The sequence below is a fragment of the Panthera uncia genome (assembly GCF_023721935.1).
Source record: "Panthera uncia isolate 11264 chromosome B2 unlocalized genomic scaffold, Puncia_PCG_1.0 HiC_scaffold_24, whole genome shotgun sequence".
NCBI lineage: Eukaryota > Metazoa > Chordata > Mammalia > Carnivora > Felidae > Panthera > Panthera uncia.
Window position 1 is genome coordinate 91,404,444 of NW_026057580.1, and position 21,648 is coordinate 91,426,091.

Consider the following 21,648-nt stretch of genomic DNA (forward strand, 5'->3'; position numbering starts at 1 on the left):
GTATGTGTGTGTCTGTGTGTATAGTTATATATATATATATATATATATATATATATATATGTATGTATATATATATATATATATATATACAGCTCTTCAAAAATCAGAAACACTTTTTACTCTGTATACAAAGAAAGCATCATCCCAGCTGCAGCCCTTCCTCCCAACCCTTAAATGGCATATCTTAATCAATATATACAAATACAATTTCACTTTCCAAAACTAATTCTAACTGCAGAAGTAATGACTCGCAACAATGTCTAAATCATGAATTTTACTTTATGTACAGTGCTCTAAAGTAAAGCCCTACCAACAATCAAAGGTAATTCTATTACTTACAAAGGTTCCTCGTGGTCGGCTAACTCCTCCAAAGCCTGAGTATTCTTTCAGTTCGTGGTGAGTTTTAAACTCGTCTTCTCTTTCCTTCTTACTCTCCTTTTCTTCCCGAGAACTGGGAGAAGAAGGTGACGCTGAAGATGATGAAGATCGAGAATGATCTTGCTCTCTACTTTTATGTTTACTGCAAAATAAATAGAGAAAACAAAAAATATGTGCTATTTTTAAAAAGACAAAGACCCTGTTGAATCTTATAATAAAAGGGATATTTTTCAAGTAAAAAAAAAACTATCCCCTATTAAAAATGATTACATAACTAAAATGATTGGGTGTTAAACTTTGATACAGCCTGTTTCCATTCTCCTTCAATATTTGTTTTACGTAACTACTGAAAACATGATACAGCCTGCCAGTTAAAAACTAGCAGTCTGGAAACTTCAAGAATAAGGTTCAGTTCTTCAGTATTTTTAACTTTTTGTTGTTGTTATTTTAAAGAAAGGAAAAGAAGAGTAGGAATAAGTAAGAATGTTTTTAAGGCCAAGTTTCAAAATGACTGCAGTATGTACACTCGGGGTGAGAACAGTTGATATGGTTTGGGCCATTACTCCATTAGAGAAATAAAAGCATATGACATACAAATACCGGTAATAAATTAAAAAACACGAGTAAAATCCACCATTTACCTAATGAATAGCAAGAAAACGATTATCTATGATACTTAATATTCCTATTACTTATTTGACTCTACGATGATCAATTTTACATGGTTCTAACACAACACCCGGAAAGGTCATACCTGCGGTAACTCTTACCACTGCTAACAGTATCCATGGAAACATTACTTTGAAAGATTAATACACATTGCTATTTCATAAAAACTAGTCCTTCCTCCCCCCCATCTCTCCCATGTTAAACCACTAGATATCAGTTTAAAATTCTTGTACTCTGGGTGTTATGAGTTGAAAAAGTGCGGAATCAAGCATAACGAACCAAAGTTCTTACACAAACTGTTTCTAGAAATGCACTGCATTGAAGTCCAACCTCCTGATGTAGCCTGGATAATAGGACACATTAATTTGTCATTTTTTTTTTCAGTGTTAGCTTGCTATTCCAAAGTTTTTGTCCTCATCCACCATAAGCCGTGTAAAAGACAAATACATTTTTGCTGTAAAACAAATAATTTTAATTGTTTAAATTTAAACATTCGATTACACAGTCAAAATTGAAAGCAATTAAGCTGACAATTATTAAAGGCTAATTAGAAGCTAAAACCTAACTCAGACAGTTTTAACAATTACCTGTCATCTTTGTAAGATTTGTATTCCTTGTAATCTTTTGGAGTTTTTTCCTGCTTTCTTGATCCACTGGATTCCCTGGAGCCCTTGGAATCCCCCCGTTCTTTACTTCTTTCTTTTCTCCGACGATCAATGTCATGCCGAAGATCAGCAGAATCACACCTTAATTTTTTATCTCCCTATAAAAGACAAATGTAAAATACAGACTTCAGGAGAGAAAAAAAATAAAGATATATACCCAAATTTTATGCCAGTTTTTAATCTGGCATTTTAGTATCAGAAATGAGTGGATCATAGCATACTACTTCCATACTTAGTTTTAGTTTTTGTTAAAAAAAACACACTTGGTTGTTTTGACTCAACATTTGTATACACAGTGCAACGGGACTATGAAACTAGGGAAGTTATGAAAAGCTAACTATCTTGAAAATATCATAGGTTTTTGTTCAAAGCAATCCATAATAAACTTTGTACAGCAGAACAAAATAATTGTTTTTCCACTCAGCACATCCTCATTGTCATCACTCATCCTTTTCAAACAGCTTTTTTGTAAACAGTTGAACAATGACAGAAGTTATAGTCTAACTGTGGTTGTAGTATAGCCATCTACCTATAAAGTTAAGGGATCCTAAAGTAATGGTTCTCATTACTGAAGCCTCATTTTATCATCAAGCTGTTCCCAATTAGGTTGACGAACCCAATAAAAACCACTTCAAAAGGAAGAATTCTGTAATTTCCATAACATGCAAGTGGAAGATGATTAACAAAACCAAGTAAGGTTGAATAAGGGTAGAAACAAAGCCAGAAAGATACTATTCCCAATTCTGTACTCAGTATTTTGGGCCATATACTGCCCTTTCTCAATTCAGGTATTGCAACGGACATTAGTTTAACTGGGCCACAATTCACCTCCTTCTTGTTCCATTGCTTTTTCAAATACTATATAATTTAGGAAGATGGAAAGAGGCATCTAGGAATGAAGAAAAATTATACATCAGTAAGATGCTAAGCAATGTGGACATCCTTGCTAGTATTCAACAATAAAGAGTACTTACTCTGGGAAATCTAGCTATAATATAACTGTTCATCAAAAAAAAAGTATAAATATATCTCCAAATGGTATCAACTACTCACCTATTTGCTCCCTGGGTAATTAAAAAAAAAAAAAAAAAAAAAAAAAAAACCACGACTAATCAAGAGTAAAAACCTTCCTTACTCACCGAGGTATTACCAAGCCCACAAGTAACAAGATAATTTAAGTAAAACTACTTTGTGAACTCCAAAACTATACATACGTTAAATAATAACACATATTATTCATTCAGATCGGAAGACGAAGGACAAAAAGCAATGTCATATCCTCCACTATCTATCGTTAAGTAATCACTATTTTCTCTCCTCTAGATGAAAACATGGTTTGAGTAATGAGGAAAGAAACAAGATACTCACTCTGTCAGAGCACAAGGATAGACTAAATTGTTGGCAAAAATAAACCAACATTGAACCCAAGATATTGAAAGGAAAAGCCAAGATTAGTATTCACTTCTCAGAATCTGTTTTTCCAAGATCAGTATGCCCACACAAAGAAACCACTTTCTTTTAAGCTCTAAATTTCTCATTTAGTAAATTAATAGCATGCCCTATTAAAATATTTGTAAAATACAACCATTAATAACAGCTTCTGGTAGTAAAGTGCCAACGTTTTCATAATACCTCAACTATTCAACTCTGCAAACACATGTAGTCTCATTTTTCTGATTACAAAACCAATGTCCAAGAGACTAATTATTTTCCAAGCATCATACAGATAATACCTGGTTATAGCCAAAAGTGGAACCAAGCAGCATTTCCAAGTCCCCTGCCCTTTTCATTACAACAGACAGTTGCTCCTTTTCTACCTGTCCCCACATTTCTACTAGACCCATATGACTTGTCCTATGGACTAGTCTACCTAGAAAATGTCAGTTTCAAATCATCAGCATGTATCAGAGTCCCCTTAACAAACACATTCCATTCTCATAGACCTCCCTCCCCCACCATTCACAGGTTCTTTTCTCACACTGAAAACCTTCCTTCCCCAACCCACAGAATTCAATCCTGACAGTTTCTGTTCCAACTGTTCACTTGTAAATTGCTTCTCAGAACACTTATTTCATAGTCCAGACCAAAAATGCCCAGTAGCATGGGGGTTACTTCTTGTTCTCACTGTGAAAAACCTAGAGATATTAATTTAGGCATATATAAATCAAGGAATACTTACTCTGGCTAATCTATTTCACCTCAAAACTTTATATAGAAACCCTACTATAATTCTTATCTTTGCTTTTGTAATTTTCCTTTGTCTACTTAGAACTTTCTTACTTTCACTAGCATTTTAAAAAGTTGGTTTAACTAAGATACATAACTTAATTTCTTTTATAAAGGAGCGCTATATACACTACCTTATATTCATATACTTACAAGTTAAAAATAGAGGACCTCTGCAAATACTTTGTCTACACAAACTATACTTAGCATATATCATTAACTAAGCCCAACTTAACAGTAAAAAGAAGTCCATTCAAAACATACCTTTTGATTTTCTTCTTTAAAAACTCTCTCTTCTCCTGCTAAACGAGTATGCTTCCTCAGGGCACTTGGAGAGATGTCAATTCTCCTTAATGTAAAATAAAATATTTGTAGTCACAGTAACTATTGTTCCAAAAATTCCTCAGAACTGTCCATTTTTATAATGTCCAGTTATTTCTCTCCCAATCAACTTTAGCATAAGATTGTTAATCTAATTCCTGGTAGACAATTAAGAAGACTACATCCATTAAAGGTGAATTAAAATGCTTCAGATATTTTTATATATAAAGAAGTTTAACTTTTTAAAAGAAATTTATTTTAATCAAAAAAAAAACGTGTTTTGATTACATTGAATGTTAAGTGGCAACCATCATACAATTATATACCTCCATATCTTTAATACACACATGAATATGGTTATTTGTTCTTAAGTATCTCCATAGTTTGACATATTCAGTGGCTCTTTAGTGTTGTCCCTGCCTTTCCTTGCCTTTTAAAAGCTAGTGTCAACTGCAACTTCTCAGCACTTCTTCAGCGGTCACCACCAAAACCCTACCTACTATTTACTAAGAACTCAGATACCTTATGACCAATACTAATTGTCACCACCACCCTGCAAAAGAGGCACTGTTGTCCTTATGTGGTAGATGGAAAAAACTAATGTTCAGAGATTAAATAAAGGGTTACTCTAGGCATCCAACTCCCTCCCAAAAAACAAATGTGTTAGCTATTTAATTCCTTACTGAGGAGTGGTTGATAGTATTTTAAGTTCTAGGAACCTGTTTAAACAAATAAAATAAAAACTGAAAAGAAACAGTAGATTATAAACTTCTCAAAGCTGGAAATATACTTATTCAAGGTATAAATAAAAACTAAAACCAAAGTTCATCTTGTATCATGATGACACTAGCATAGCTCCAATATGATCAGTATCTTCCCAAAAAAACAAACAAATAAATAAAAGAAACGGTGTCTTCCTATCAAAACAGTATTTTTATACGTCCATTCAATAGTGCACATACCTGTGTATCTCAGGGCTCTTTTGCCTGGCACTATGTTCTTCAGTGGCTTTCTGATACGAAGTGAACCTCTCGTTTAGAGTCACTGCAGCTGATTTGAAGTATTGCTCTGTTGATTTAGGAGAAATACTGCCCAATTAGTTATCTTTACTTCAAGAGAGATTTTCATTTGTGACAAAAGGGCATGTAGCAGGTGAAAAGAAAATAAAAATACTCAAGAAACCTAGCAGAAGAGAATCAAGTGTTACAAAGAGCTCCTACTCTGTCCCTTTTAACTTCTTCTACCTCAACAAGTAACTGATACAAAGTTCGTCAGAAAACCCTGTCAACGCTGCATAAATTCCAAGAACAATCAATAGACTAAATTGAGAATCTCTAACTTGATATGAATCATACACTACTTCCTCAAACAGAACAAAAGGAATAATATGTGAATGTCCTTATACCTTGCCAATATGAACCAGGGAAGTTACTTCAAGTAATCATTTGCAAAAAATACTGAAATAACTACACAGTTGGTTTTAGTGAATACAATTACTTCATCAAGAACTATACTGACAACAAAAACTGGATTTAAGAAAAAACTGAATACTACCATTTCAATTGAAAAAAATATTTTTCAAATCAATTAACACTAATTTCTCCAAAAATCTGGCATCTTGGCAAACCTGACAGCACATTCTCTATTATTCTCTTGTCCTTCTCTTAAATTTTAAAATTAGTATTATCAATACTAGTTTTTAAACCATTCAAGATACGCTGTAAACGTAAAATAGAAAGACGTATAAAGTCATGAAATGTTACATTACTAAGCAAGCTATCTGCTTAACAGGGTCAACATACATCTTTGTCAACTTACCGCCCAATATCCAGCACATGTCTCATAACCAATCATTAAAACTTGAAACGGCCACTACAAGGGTAGTGCCTCAATCATAATTCCATGAAACCCAGGAATTTGAGCTAGCAACTCAGTTTTTATGCCATTTTTGCCAGGAAGACAGAAGATTCAACTTTGCCTGTATCTTTCAACAGCTATTTTACTTTGAAACATGGATTTTGCCATTTCAAAACATATTCCAGGACCTAGTTACAATGAAAAAGAAAACATCACTGGGCATTTTCAGCTCTAAATTAAGAAAGAGCTGTTCAGATCGGTTGCACAATACCAATAATGAAACATAACTACAGTTCTTTTAAAAAAAAAAAAAAGAAAAAAAAGAAAAAGAAAATGAAAAAGAAAAAATTTATCAAAACCTGATCTCAAAATTCAGCAATAAACTGTAAAATGTGGAGACAGGTCAAAAAAAGGCAAAAAAAAAAAAAAAAAGTTAATGTTTCATATTTTATGTACCACAATAATATGGTCACAAACTGGTTCACAAACCTAGTTATAGCCAAATAACAAAACTTTTTTGTTACCCTTTTTAAATAATTACAGTCAAAAAGAAATTAACTATTCACTGTTTTGAGACATCAACTGCATAAAGAATTTGCTAATGACAAGTTTCAGCTATTACAATGAGTTGTTCTCATAAAAAGACAAATTTTTTTTAAAAAATGGCTTTTAAGACCAACAACCACGTAGCTTCCTGGGTAAGAACCTATTTCATAGTAAGCTCCCTTTTAAACACAAAAAGAAAATAACAAAAACAAAACAACCTAATTGCCCAAAAAGTCATACCCTAAAACATTTGAAAATTATTAGTAACTTTGAAGCTAGAATTACATACGGGTGAAAATAGAGCATCATTACTTTAGCTAAAATGAACACATGTAACATCTTTAGGACTTAAAGAAAGGTTATTATCGTCCACTATTCATGTAATCACTACTCATCTAACATATTTTTAAATCACTTGAACTCTTTCCCCTTTAAAACTTCCAATAATTCTTTTTCCAGTTTACCTGTCATTTTAAAAAGCTAAGTATGACAACAAATTAAGTAACACAAAAATATAGATAGAAAAACAATACTACTTTTCCACTGGTATCAGGTTTCTTTAAAAGTTGAAGTATTACTCTCAGTAATACTCAAGTCACCATGGCCTTGCTTTATTATAAATCTATGCAAGAGTACATTGTTAAGTCATATGCATGCAAGGATAAATCATCTGTAAGCATTCTACCCTTCCAATACAGTATGACACATTTCAAAGACTTTGCATTAAATATATATCAGTTTTGTCACAATACAGATTTTTAGAGTGTGTTTTAACTCTATTTAGTGTTTCAATCACTTTGTATTAAGTACCTCTATGGGTCTTAATGCTAACAAAACTGATAGCTCTTTCATGAAACTATTTTTCCAAATTTCTCATGGTGTCTATATATTACTTGCTAGCCCTAGAGTACATTAATTATTAAAAGCCTAGTTGTTCACTTTCATTTACAAGAAATACTTAATTCGTACTAATAAACATACCTTTAACATGATGAACCAAGGACACAATGTGTTGAATAAATGACTCTGAAGTGCTTTTGCTGGCCTGTGGCAACTTAATGTGGTCAAAGATGGATCGGAATTCTTGTTCTTTCTTGACAGAATGGACAAGTGTACTAGCAAGTAGCCTGTCTTTAGTCAAGGAAGCAGGTCTGGAGCATATCGGTAACAAACACACACATAACAAACAAAATATACCATTGGTTTGAATACGAAAATGGGAGTGTGTTCACAAAATAAGATAATTAAACTAGAATATTAACTAAGCAACCACAGGTTACTTCCTGGGTATCAATGTGGAATTACCTGTTAGAATCATCAAGTGGAACGGGTGCCATTTTGAGTTTGACTTCAGGTCGATGAGAATCACTGGCTATCATTTTGATCCTAAGTGGGCTCTCCTCTCTGAAGGTAGACTTTTCTCGTGCATCCAGATTCTTGTGTAGAGGGGGACTGTAATCAAAGAGGTCTTTGAGCTTTTCAGACTTTACCTGCTCAGGTGACTGAGTTTCTTTCTTTACTGTTATTCTTTCAGAATTTTTGTCGTCTTCCTTGTGCTTATCTTTTGCAGTGCTAGGCCTTTCCACTACGTAGCCAGTCTCTTTAAGTTTATAGTTTTTTTCTTCTCTAAATCCATCACTTTCTCTATTGCCTTTCAGTGAAACTTTGGACTTGTACTTGGGTCCTTCCTCCTCAGTATTCCGGTGAGATGTAGTAGCAAAATTTTTACCCTGATCTGCAAGGACTGACTTCCTGAACTGTCTATAGTCCTCTGTCTCCTCTGTGTCATCCCCTTCGGAATCATTAAACTTTTGTTTTCCAGACTCTTTATCGCTAAAGTAATCTAGAGCTTCCTGATCTTCCCATTCTCCCTCTGCCCTCCCTTTCTCTGATCCTTTCTCCTTTGGAGCCTCTTTATCCCTGGTATTACCCCTATCAAGCAGGAATACTCTAGACTCTTCATCTGTGAACCTGTGAATAAGCAGAGAAGAGGATGGTAACTCTGGATTGCATTCACTGTGGATCACTTGTATACTTCTACATGTTGCCCAACATCGCAGGACCAATAATAAGAGAAAAAAAAACCACCGAAAACTGTTTTTCATAATTCTACTTTTAAAAAACATTAAAAGCAGCCATACAGCACTTACATACTGAGTTTTTAAATAAATATACATGAGACCTCCTGAAGTTTAAAAAGTAAAAGCCATTCTCAAAAACCTGTTCTAGTCATAGCCACAATTCTGCACGAACAAATCCAATTCCAGAAATTCTATAACATGCAACACTTTAATTTTTGAGGCTAAGAACCACTAATAAACAATGTACCTATCTATCAGAACTCTACATATAATTATACTCAAAATTTCAGACTATTACACTTCCCTACTAAAAGAAATGAATTCACCAAAACTTAGTAATATTATTTAATACTCTAAGTGAATCACAAAATATTTCACATCTGCTCTGCTGCAGAAAATGATTTCTGGCAATACTAAGTAGAAACTGTATTAGTTCAATAAAAAATTTTATTCTAGGTTATACAGCAATATGCCATAAATAGCATGCCTGTTCTATTTTCTCAAACTACATTTAGTAACCAATTTTCACTGAGTTTTTTAGCAACTCTTAGGCAATGCTTTAAACAAAGTATATTTCAAAGGTTACTAGAGCAAGAAATAATTAGCTTTTCTATAGTCAGATAGATTTATTAAGAATTGGCAGTTGCATGTAGAATACCACAAAAGTAAGAGCACGTACTGTAACTATTATTCACATAGGTCACGTTATAATGGTGAAGAAAACAAAATAAGCTTTCAATGCTCTAACACAAAATTAAGTTGTTACAACATAACTATTAGTTATACTTTATGTTACTACATTTTTTTGTTTACATTAATTCTAGACTGACTGAAAATGGATTAAAATTGAAGAAATATAAATTAGCTTCTATTAAAACACTTAATTTCCAAAGTTAACCAAATGTAGTAAAAACCACTTGGAATTATAAAAAAGTCAGGAGTAAAAACAATGCAATTGTAAGTCTTATATACCCAAACAGAATCCAAAGAACACAACTATTAATATTATAATCTAAAGATTTTAGTGTTTACCTTTTCAAGAATTTTCCTGTCTTTGCAGTTTCCTGATCTCCACCATCAGGATAAAATGAAGAACGTCCCCTAGCCTCATCTCTTGGAGCATTCTGTGGTGTGATTGTCTTTGCAGGGCTTCTTCGTGAAGGGATATGATGAATTGGACTATTCTGAGAAGGACTGTACCGACTAGATCCATTTCCAACAGAACCAGACCCAGATCTTTCAGGACTATGCTGAATGGAATGTGAATGCTGAGAGGGGGTGTTTTTTGCAGAGTGAACTGTACTGAGCATGGGGGCATCAGAGCAAGACGAACTCTGACTAGGTGGTGTAGCAATCGGTGAAGGACTATGAGGAGATCTGGGACTGTTATCATAGGCTGAAAGGCCAGGCCAAATATCACCAGATGTGGCTGATGATTTGTTAAACTCATCAATAGATTCAGATGGATCATGTTCAAATGTATCTTTCGGTTCCTCCTGTGATTTACTTTTCAAAGGACTCTCTTCTTGGGGCTCCCCTTCAGCTTTTTTGGTTTGTTTTTCCTGAGACCCTCGTCTTTTAGAGACAGGAGATTTGCTATATGGGGATGAAGAACGAGAAGAGGATGATCTTGGAGACCTAGAAGATCTATATGACCGGCGAGATCTGCTTCGGGATCTTTGAGAAGAAACGGATCTTCTTTTTGGACTCCTGGAACGTGAACGACCTCGTCTAGGACTCCTAGAGTGTCTTCTATTCCAGACAGGTCTATAACCACCTCGATGGTATCTACCTCCTCCTCCTTGATAATACCCTCTGCCCCTTCCTCTGTACCCATAAGGCCGTCTCATTCCTCTATTATTTCTGTAATCTCGACGATAATCTCTAGAATAAATACGATCTCTACTACGAGATCTTGAGTATGTCCTGGAACGAGACCTAGAACTAAAAATGAAATAAATATCAATGTAAGAAAAACAAACTATTCTATTCTACCGTTCTAAATACTTCTGGTTGAATATAACATGTAAATAGTCCAAACCAAAAATGTATATGGAAAAAAAAAAACCCCTCTCATTTATGCAAAAGTAAAGTTTACTGTTTTCAATGAACAAAGTTTCATTACTAAGGTAAATACTGAAAGAATAAAGTAAAGGCCTTAGGAATGAAGGCACACAAAAATGGGAAAAAATGGATATACCTAACAGCAGGACATACTAAACAAATTACAGAAAAGTTATTCAGGTACTTATAGTAAAACAGTAAAAGAATATTTAATGGCATGGAAAAATATTCATCAATGACATACTACTGGCCAAATGCACACATAATATTGAGACATCAGAATCAGAAATAATGAGAAACTATGAAATAATATGCAAAGATGATTTACTGTCAAATAGTTCTCCCATTATTCATCTCTTAATGTAAATTCAAAGAAATCTACCATACATGTACAGTATAGTAAGAATCTGAGATGAAGTCAGACTAACTGAAATCAAACCTAAGCTCTGCCATTTACTAGCTTGCAACCTAAACAATTCTCAATTTCCCCAACTCTACAATGAAGGTAGATGAATTCATTTCACAGGGTTATTTGAGAATATATTAATGACTTTAGCATTGTGTCTAAATATAGCAAGCACTCCATGAACATCAACCAATACGACTATCATTATTAAAAGAATTAAAAACACAGGAATTCACCTGTATCTCTTCTTTCTAGAATGTGATCTTGATCTTGATCGAGAACTAGACTGTGATCTAGACTTTGATCTCGAAGAATGTGATCTAGAATTGGAGCGACCCATTTCTTTTCTCCTAGTCAATAAGAGAGCAAAAAAGTAAACAACAACAACAACAACAAAACTACCATTCAGTTAAAGAAGTTTCACACAAGACAAATTGAATTATACAAGGCACAAGTTTCTCTAAGGATCTTACTCATCGTTTCCTTTTTTTTTTTTTTTAACTTTTTTTAACATTTATTAATTTTTGAGAGACAGAGAGAGGCAGAGCATGAGCAGGGGAGGGGGGAGAGAGAGGGGAAGGGGGGGGTGGAGAGAAAGAGAGAGAGACAGAATCCAAAGCAGGCTCCAGGTTCTGAGCTGTTTGTTAGCACAGAGCCTGACACGGGGCTTGAACTCACGAACTGCCAGACCATGACCTGAGCTGAAGTCTGACGCTCAACCGACTGAGCCACCCAGGCGCCCCAGGATCTTACTCATCATTTTCAAATGAATACTGAGACAATTATCCCTGACTAAAACTATATCTTCACCTGCATAACAGGTACTATATATTGTAGATACAACAGCACCTACATGCCTTAATTCAAAAAGGAAGCAGCTGCAGAAGCCAGAAAGTAATATCAGACTGCAGCAACATGTTAGAGGTTATTCCATGACCAATACAAATGCCTACCTCTCCTGTAAAAAAGATAAATATCACAGTATTACAGATAAGGAACCTGAAACAAAACACAAGTGGCATAATACTAAAAATAATAATAATGATGATGATAATAATAATAATAAACCTAGCGACTGTCATCCTAAGTGCTTTATGGCCTTAAAATGGAACTAAATTAACCACTCCATGCATATAATGCTGCATGACTACATTAGAAAAATGGACTTATGTGACAATGCTAGTTCACCCTGTAGCTTTCTGGTAAGTCAATGGACTGTAAAGATTGCTGCAAAAAAAGACAGTGGAACTACAAGAAAGAGAGAAGTTGGGCACGAGTATTCTAACTTTTTCTAATATTGCATTAATATCTAATGGAATAATCAGACCTCATTGGGTACAGAAATCATAATAAGACAAAACGATTTAGGAAATCTACTCACAAAATTAAACCTATAGATGTACCTCCCAAGTTTATATGTGCCCCCCCAAGTTTGTTTATGCTATAACTATTTCCTAATTTCAACTAACTTATTACTGAAATCATTGTTTCCAAAAAAATTGACTCACTAAACTTGCAACAGCCTCCAATTCTCTTACAACCCAGTATTTTTGAAGGCATTTAACTTTACCTACCTAGGCTCTGCTCAGTATTATGAAATAATATTTATAAGTGCTAACGTTGAGTTGAATTACAGAAAAAGCAACCATCATATCTGCATATATACTTCATTAAAAAACAAATGACAGGGCACCCGGGAGGCTTAGTCGGTTACGTGTCCGACTTCAGCTCAGGTCCCGATCTCACGGTTTGTGAGTTCAAGTTCCACAATGGGCTTGCTGCTGTCAGTACGAAGCCCACTTCGGATCCTCCTCTGTCCCCCCTCTCTGCCTCCAACCCCACTCTCATGTGCTCTCTCAAAAATAAATAAACGTTTAAAAAAATAACAAATTCAGGGTTTCAGATATATATATTTATCTCAAAAGAAAACATAACTATCCTCAAATACACAAACGTCACCTCTATCTTCTCATAAATAAGGCATATGTAAAGATACTACCTTCCTCAGAGTTGTACTGAGTACTAAATGAGTTGACACAAGTAATACAATCAACTTTAATTAACATCAGTGCAAAAGTGTTAAAAAGTTATAGAATTTCTCTTATATGCATAAGGGAAGGAGTTATTTTGTTATTTTTAAACAGCTTTGTGTTCTGAGTCTTTGATGTATAAAAGTGGAAGCAGGCACACAACACAGAGGCAGAAGATAGAGAATCTTTCTCATAAAACTTTTAAAATCTGGCTTACTTCATTCAAGCCACCAAAACAAACACCACAAAAGCTTCAGACTACATCACTTTTAATCACTCAGACAGAATTATGAATTAAGTAGTCACATTTTCTCAAACTAAAACTGAAAACTAGAAAAACGAATGCTATTTACCTTGGGTTTTATTCAGGATTAAGCAGTCAAGTGAAGTCTTTGAGATGTTGTTAAAATTCTTCCTGGAGAAAACGTTCTGAGAAATTAAACTCTGAATTCAAATTCCTAGCAAAGATTAAAAAAAAAAACACACAAGGAGTTTGATTTATGGTAAATTAAAATACCCACTTTTCACAAAAATGAATCATATTAGGCAGTGAAACGCTCAATAAAGGCACTAGTGATTTTAGGGAAAGGGAGACTGATTTAGGAAATAAACTTTTAACCATAAAAGCTTAAGAAATTTTTTTTGTTTTAATCAGAATGCAGATGTGCACCATGAAACTGACAGCACTTTTACTTTTTAATTTAAATACTTGAATTTTAATGATAGCAATTTGAGCTTTAGAAAACAGAAGCTATGCTGCTATCCTATCAAAAAAATTTCAAAGTGGCTAATACAATGCCAAATATGGTATTCTTGGAATAGCAAAACATGTCACCTATTGGTTATTAGTATTCATAATGCTCTAACTATAACTTACCTAAAGTATGAGTTTAATGTTTTGCTACTTATCTTAATCTTTGTTCTCTTTTGGCCACCTCCTTTCTACAATTTCATTTGAAACAGGTTTCTAAAATTCATATGAACAGCTATCACAGTAATCCTAGCTCTGTACCTAAAAGCATTTTAATACACATACAAACGTTCCAATAAAAGAACAACTTGTAAACGAAACAAGTATCTAATAAAAGCCAATACTGTTCCTAATTTACTATTACTACACAAATAAATTTAAATTTTGCACAAAATATTAAGCAGTTATCAATACTGAAAAAGTTAGCTTTATGAATAACATTCAGTGATTACCAATCATGTGCATAGGACATTCAAAAAAACATGAAGGGAGCAGAAACTAAAGAATACAAGATTGCTACATGCCTAAAATCAACAAATTCATAAACCACTTTTAATGAAAAAAATACACATAAATATGAAAATCTGTGAATCTTACCAAAGATCCAATAAAAAATGCAATGAAAGTAGAAATACAAAGGAAAAGAAATGATAAAATTAAACTGGTCAATCAACAATGTTGTCCCCTAGGGTGCCTGGGTGGCTTAGTTGGTTAAGCATCTGACTCTTGATTTCAGCTCAGGTCGTGATCTCAAGGTTGGTGGGGTTCGTGGGTTTGAACCCCACATTGGACTCTGTGCTAGCACTGCAGAGCCTGCATGGGATTCTCCCTCTCTCCGCCACTCCCTCTCCATCTCTCTCTCAAAATAAATAAACTTTAAAAAAAGTTAAGAATATTGTCCCCTAAATACCCATGGCCCTATCGCTGGGAAAATTAAGAGATTTGAGGTTCAATCTACAAAGAACAGGAACTTAGTAATTAAGAAAAACATACTAAAATAAAATACAATAAAAATACAAGACTGGACACAAAAACAAAAGGATTTCTAAAGTACATGCATGTTTAGTTTTAAAAATATCGAATCCGGGGGGGGGGGGGGGGCAGAGAAAAACTCTAATCTTCTAAATTGATGTATTGTTATGAAACTTTACTCTGGACCTTCTAAGTCCAACACTACTGATTCATTACTGGAAGTGACACAAGACTCATTTTAGTTAACACTTTCCCTAAACATTTCTAAAAGGCTAATTTTAATTTCTGCATATCTGAAGAAAAAGTCAACTGCCAAATCCCTCTTTACTCCAAGTCATGATTTTTTTTTTTTTAATTCCAAGAAAATATACACCAGAAATAATAAAGAGAGGAAGGGCTGAAGGCTGTTTTACTAATAGATACATATTCTTGTTCACAATCTATAAGTATATTCAAGTACCCATACCAAGAATTCAAAAATCATATGTGAAGCATGACACATAATATATTTAATACTATTTAATATATAATATTTAATGAAAAATATATTTAACATTAATATTTAACATAGTACAAAAACTACAGTCAGCTCAGCGAATTCTTTTTTTAATGAAAATCTATGTACAAAGCACTGTGCTAGTTTTATGGGAAACATGACTATGGCAGAGGTGCCTGCTCCCCAAAAACTAACTAGTGAAGAACAGAAATCAACAAATCATAGCAAAGACATCTTAAGTACCAACTTAAGAATTATGCTAGGTGACCTTAAATAAAATCATCTCACTTAATGCTCATAATCTCATAACCTCTTCTCTCAAATTAAGAGAACTCTAAACTTTTAGAATTCATCTGAATTTACAAGGTGCCTATTACATGCCAGGTACTATTATTCCAGCACTGGAAATAGTGTACTTTAAGTGAAACATTAAGTTTCCTATTCCCTTGGAAATTATGTTCACAAGGGAGAAAGGGAGAGGGGGAAAAACCCAGAACATGATGTGTTAGGAAGTATAAAGGACTACAAAAATGGGTCCTTGGGCCCTAAAATTAAGGTTAAATTCAAGGGACATTTCAAGGTTCCACAGAAAGAACAGCATTCTAGGCAGAAGACACAAACTTGGCAAATTCAGGACAGAAAGAACACTAAGTTGAGGCACTGTGAGAGGAGAGGATGTGAGATAAAGTAGAAAAGGCAGGAAAGGACCAGATCAAACTGCATCTAGTAAGAAGGCCGGAGTAAAATCTAACTATATTGGGAAGGCTCCGCAATCTGGGAAGTCACAGCATCGCATTCACGTTTTAAGATGGCTGCTGTGAACAGCATGAACAACAGGGAGAGATCAAGGAGATAAATTACAAGGCTGAAATTCAATATAATTGGTTACCTGGAAAAGATAGTAGCAATAAAGCTAGAAAAAAGAAGCCCAGAATCTAGTTTGAAGTGCAGTCAACCAGTACTTGTTCACAGGTTGTTGGTGTGGATCAGAGAGAAGAAGGGGGGAAAAAAGAAAATCAACCGCGGTCCTAAATTCTCAGTTTTGGGCTCAAACATCTGGGTGATGTGCAAGTTTGGGAGAGAAAACAAGAGATTAGTTTGCCATTTTTGGATGCCTATGGTCACAGAGTGTAAAATGGTTAATCCAAAATTTAACCCAGACCAGACCTCCTGATTCCAACTCCTGTGCTCTCTCCAATATACTGACAGGTGCTTGATGTGGCCATAACCTATATATAGAATTCAAAATGCCAAATCAATCATCCCTTTATTACAACCTTAGATCACTTACTAACATCAGAAAAAGAAATGTAAAAAGAGACAGGGAATAAATTGCTTTATGCATTTTTCCAACTGATTCACCAACCAGTGAGGAATGTAAGAGAGTAAGTCAGGCTTTATGTTTAAAGTTCTTAAATACCTTAACAAAGTATACCTTTTATGCAATACATTATGATCAGCTAGAACACAAATAATGAAAAGAGCAGACAATAGAGTTCAACAACACTGAAGCGCCCCCAAAATGGATTCTTTAGATAACCCAATCAAGCATATTTGAACCAAGTCTTCATTTTAGCAGATTCAGGGAGTTTGGCTTCCAAATTGTGATACAAATTATTGCTACTCACATCTTTAATAACGCTAAAAATTATATCCTAAGACTATTATTCCAATAGACTAGGTTCAAAAATCTGACTTGACCATTATTAGCTAGATGCCCAACACTGGTCAAGTTACCTTACTCGCCTTCAGCTTTAACTTCCACAGGTATAAAATAAGGCTAATAATGGTACTAACTCATAGGCTTAATGTTACACAAACTGAATAAATGTAAACAGCTTAACCTTTAGCACACGGTATGCACTCAAATGTTAGCTTATGCGCTCAAATGTTAGCTATCATTATTGTTAAACTTGGTTTGTGACAGCTTTACCTACAGGTTATCCACTAATTTTACTTCAAATGATTCTTGTAAGAATAATATTTTTGATACAGCATTAATCAACATTATAAATGCAGAACAAAATAACTAGAATTTTGCTTTAAAAAACTCCAAATAAAGGTAAGTGAATAATATTAGAATTGGTAAATGGCTAATTGCTAAACTTAAACAACGAGAACATCAAAGTTCACTATTTTCTCTGCTTTTGTGCTTGAAAATTTCCATAATTAAAAGCTTCTGAGGGGTGCCTGGGTAGTTCAGTGGGTTAAATGTCCAACTTTGGCTCAGGTCATGATCTCACAGTTCGTGGGTTCAAGCCCCACGTTGGGCTCTATGCTGACAGCTCAGAGCCTGGAACCTGCTTTAGATTCTGTATCTCCCTCTCTCTCTGCCCCTCCCTTGCTCGCACTCTCTCTCTCAAAAATAATAAATAAATAAATAAATAAATAAATAAATGCAAGGTTTTGAAAAATGATTTAGTCACAAGTTTTTAGTTCTTTGTCCACTTCTGTCATCCTGCTTTAAAAAAAAAAAAAAAAAAGAGAGCATGGAAATGAGAAAAATACCTGCATTCTAGATCAGGCTGTGCCACTCCCTGGTTCATGGAGCCTTAAGTAAGTTTTCTACCTTCCTGGTCTCTAACCTAAGTGGGGAAATATTAGATCAAGTTTGAAAACTCCACAAAATATTATACAAATGTAGGCTACAATTATTACTACCTTAACATCTGTAGACTAGTTTTTTTCTTTTTTTCCAGTCCTGGGTCAAAAAAAAAAATCAAAGCTTAAGACCCTGAAATAACACATGAATGACCACTATGTAAGAAGCTGTGTGTGAAAAAGGAACAAATCCATAACCTAGAAGTATAACCTAACCATGTACACTTACTACCCAGAGATACGTTGGGCTTCTAGATTCCCTTACCTACTTCTTTGTCAATAAATCACTGCAAATTACACAGTGGAATTCAGCTACTGTTCAACTAATAGTTTTGAATGCACTTCAAAACTACCCAGGGGCGCCTGGGTAGCTCCGTCAGTTGGGCAACCAATTCTTGATTTTGGCTCAGGTCATGATTTCAGTGTTCATGAGACCCTTGAGTAGGGCTCTGCGCTGACAGCATGGAATCTGCTTGGGATTCTCTCATCCCCTCACAGCCCCTCCCCCCGCTCAACTGAGAGCACTCTCTCACACACTCTCTCTCTCTCTCAAAATAAACAAACAACACATGAATGTAGTTTCTGGAAACTCCCAATCCAAAGCTCTATATAGAACTGAAGAGACTTCTTCTATTTCTACAAGTCTTCTGAACACAGTTAAATCTAATACAGCTAGTTAAATTCAACTAGACCTGAGCCTATCAAGGGTGTTTTACAGATCTGTCTCCAAGTCCTAAAGTACTATTGTTCTTACAAGAATTAGCTCTAGCTAAAAATCTCCCATGCCACCATTTTAATTACCTAAATGGAGGGCGATTCCAAGTTTACCACAACGTTACAGTGAAAACTGGGATCCTTAAAACAAGATGGCTATAAGCCATCTTTCAACTTTGGGTTGTTCAGCTATGAGTTTAGACACACAATCCTTCTCATCAAATTATCCTCAATTGGCTAGAATCACATAAAAATGCAAACAAACTTGCAGCAGCTTTTCCTATGTAAAGATCCTTTACTGTCTGAACAGTAGCCCCATTCCAACTAAAGTCCAACTGGAATGACAATTTACACGAGGATTAAGGAATTTTGGCTTACTTTTTAATACCAGAGAAACAGTAAAAGGCGCTGCTGCAAAAAGATGTGTCTGAACACATCTCTAACGTCAGTTTGGGTTACATTTGCCTTCAACTTTAGTCCTAAGTTTTCCAATCTAAAACGCTAAAAAAAAAAAAAAAAAAAAAAAAAGTTTGACGTAGAAAAGTAGTTGCCAGTAGTACCGCTGCTTGATTCTAATAAGTTAGGTCTTCAAAGTAAAGAAAGCCAACTTATGGACTTAAAATGAGGGCAAAGTCCCTAACTTTAGCTCACCACTCCCACCCATTTATCCCACCGTCTACCTACCATGGATGCAACATTTCTGACACGACAAAAGACCTGAATCACTTGCCGAAAAAAGGACGTGGCTTCGCTTGTACTACTGGAGAACTGCCTTTTGGGACCGGGTGTGACAGGGCTACTCTTGGATCCATCAGCTAAGGCCTGCTCCCCATGCTAGGAAACAGTAACCAGGCACCAACTCTTTAAGGGTCAAGAGTGCAGGTTCGCTTAAAAATAGAGTGGGTTTCCAAGGCGATCCAGGAAGATTAACCTCGGAGAAAACTGTCCCGCGACACCGAGGCGGGAGGCGGATACCGGGGTCAGTGACGGGGACAGCTGAACACGCTCCCAGAACAGAACCGAATTTTAAAAAACGAGGCGTAAACCGATGGGTGAAACCGGGAAAGAGGAGTTTAAAACGACGCAGAAAGGGGTCAACCTACCCAACGCACTTTGCTGCAGGTCATAGCTGTTTTATCAAAGCCCAAAGCCTGGAAAGAAAGGTGGCGATCCCAGCCAATAAGAAGCGAACACAAGCTGCACCTCCAGCGGCCTCAGGAGCCGTAGGCGGAGAAAGAAGGAAGCGCGCGTGCGCCGGGAGAGCTTTCAGTCGGGCGCGCGCAAGGGTCCGGGCCGAGGAAATGGGGGAAGGGTTGAAGAGGGAAATGTGCGCACGCGCAGGGAAAGGCCGCGCGGTCTCTGGGTTTCGAGCCAGGTTCGCAACCGCGCGCGCGCGCGCACCGTTCTCGCTACTCACCCCACCCCCCCACCTTTTCGACCTGTAGTGCCTCGAAAACCTGAGAAGATCTGACGGGGAAACGCATAAATAACGGCGAAACGTCTCCTGGGTCCTCCTGGAGCCGCCAACCCGTCACCACCCACAAAAGATTCAACAATAATTCGCTCGTCCTCGGTATTTACTGCCCTTTGGGTGATTTGAATGCAGCATGAGGCCTACCTGAAACGCCGAAAGCACGGTTCCCGGGACTTATCTCCGTTGTAACTACACAGCGGCCATTTCCCGACTCAAGCACGGGAGGAAAACCATAGAGGTATCTTCGACGCGCTAGCTCGTTTCCGTCACTTCCGATTTGGGGCGTGGCCTCCAGTGCCGCTAAATATCTGGCCTAGCCCCGCCCACCCTTCCGCCCTAAACCGGCTTCCTGGCTGCTATTAAGATTTGCCTGAGGCTTTCTGGGAATTCGCGTGGCTAATCTCGCGCGAAGATCTGGCGGCTCCGCCCTCCGGTCTTGCTCTGCCGCCTCGGTTGCGGTGACGGTAGACGGTGGGCGGAGTGTGCTGTTGGGTCGGGAGGTCTTCTGGCCACACGGTGCGATTCGCGGGCGTCTCTACTTCGCTCTGAGGGTACACTCTGAATCTCTCTGCCCTCCCTACTTTTTTGCTTGTTTGCGTTATTCTTTCTGTGGCGCTGACTCAGACTAGAAACAAAAAGTCTCAGGCCGAAGAAAAGACCGGGAAGCAAGAGGGCTGTGTTCTCACACCGAGTCTCCTCCCTTTGCCAGCAAGCGCCTAGTTTCTTCTTGGACTCCTAACCGGACACTTGCAAGTGTCGCTTTTGCTTTGATATGAAATGTGCCAAACACACTTCAATAGTAGAAAAATGGCCACGAGCTAACTCCCTTCCAGAGTGATGTCAGACCAACTCTGCTATCCCTAAAGGAGTTTGCACCGCAGTGTTCTGAGCGTCTTAGGCTGTCTTGGTTTGCATCAGAGGGTGGTACTTCTTTCCTCCCGATGGTGCTAAAGCATTACCACTTGGGCACCTCAGAACGTTGACATAGGCATAAAAATAATGCACAGCACGAAGCATAATGATTATTTATGCCGGCCGAGAAACAGCCCAATGTAGCTTGGTCTGCCAAAAATGTAAGTCAGATTATAAATAGGCAAACTGCTTTTGATTTGGATAGAATTTCAAATAAGAGCCATAGCACATTTTCTGTTAATACTTGTCTCGGCTGCACTTTCTTCCTTAGGGCCTAAAACCGTTATTACTTTGATGTTTAGGGACGTAGACTACCTTAAAGGATTTCAAAGTTGTAATTAGCAACCAGTCTTCTGTCAGTTAAATCCAGTGTTGGGCCCTAGTTATGAATTTAACACTGTTTAGGGCGTTTTCTCAGCCCGATTTACCGGCTCAGCTAGAAAAAGTATCTCAGTTTTCTCTCACTATACAGCCTGCCCCTCACC

At 36.4% G+C, this 21,648-nt stretch overlaps 1 protein-coding gene across 5 annotated transcripts in view; it reads right to left on the minus strand.

Annotated features, from left to right (window-relative positions):
• BCLAF1 (BCL2 associated transcription factor 1) overlaps positions 1-20,537 on the minus strand; it is a 32,704-nt gene extending 12,167 nt beyond the window's left edge. Inside the window, exons 1-11 of one of the 5 annotated variants that reach the window (XR_007462864.1) lie at positions 20,396-20,537; positions 13,597-13,701; positions 11,450-11,563; positions 9,776-10,687; positions 7,968-8,633; positions 7,644-7,813; positions 5,222-5,327; positions 4,203-4,287; positions 1,635-1,810; positions 1,339-1,501; positions 345-520 (exon numbers count right to left, since the gene is read on the minus strand). Coding sequence is in view for 4 of the 5 variants with exons in the window: in XM_049654418.1 (XP_049510375.1) it covers positions 340-520; positions 1,635-1,810; positions 4,203-4,287; positions 5,222-5,327; positions 7,644-7,813; positions 7,968-8,633; positions 9,776-10,687; positions 11,450-11,553 (2,400 nt within the window). In the remaining variant the exon portion in view is untranslated. Of the gene's footprint in view, positions 1-339; positions 521-1,338; positions 1,502-1,634; positions 1,811-4,202; positions 4,288-5,221; positions 5,328-7,643; positions 7,814-7,967; positions 8,634-9,775; positions 10,688-11,449; positions 11,564-13,596; positions 13,702-20,395 lie in introns of those variants that run through there. The other 4 variants (XM_049654419.1, XM_049654418.1, XM_049654417.1 and 1 more) reach the window with 4 other exon arrangements.
• Positions 20,538-21,648: the final 1,111 nt, after the last annotated feature.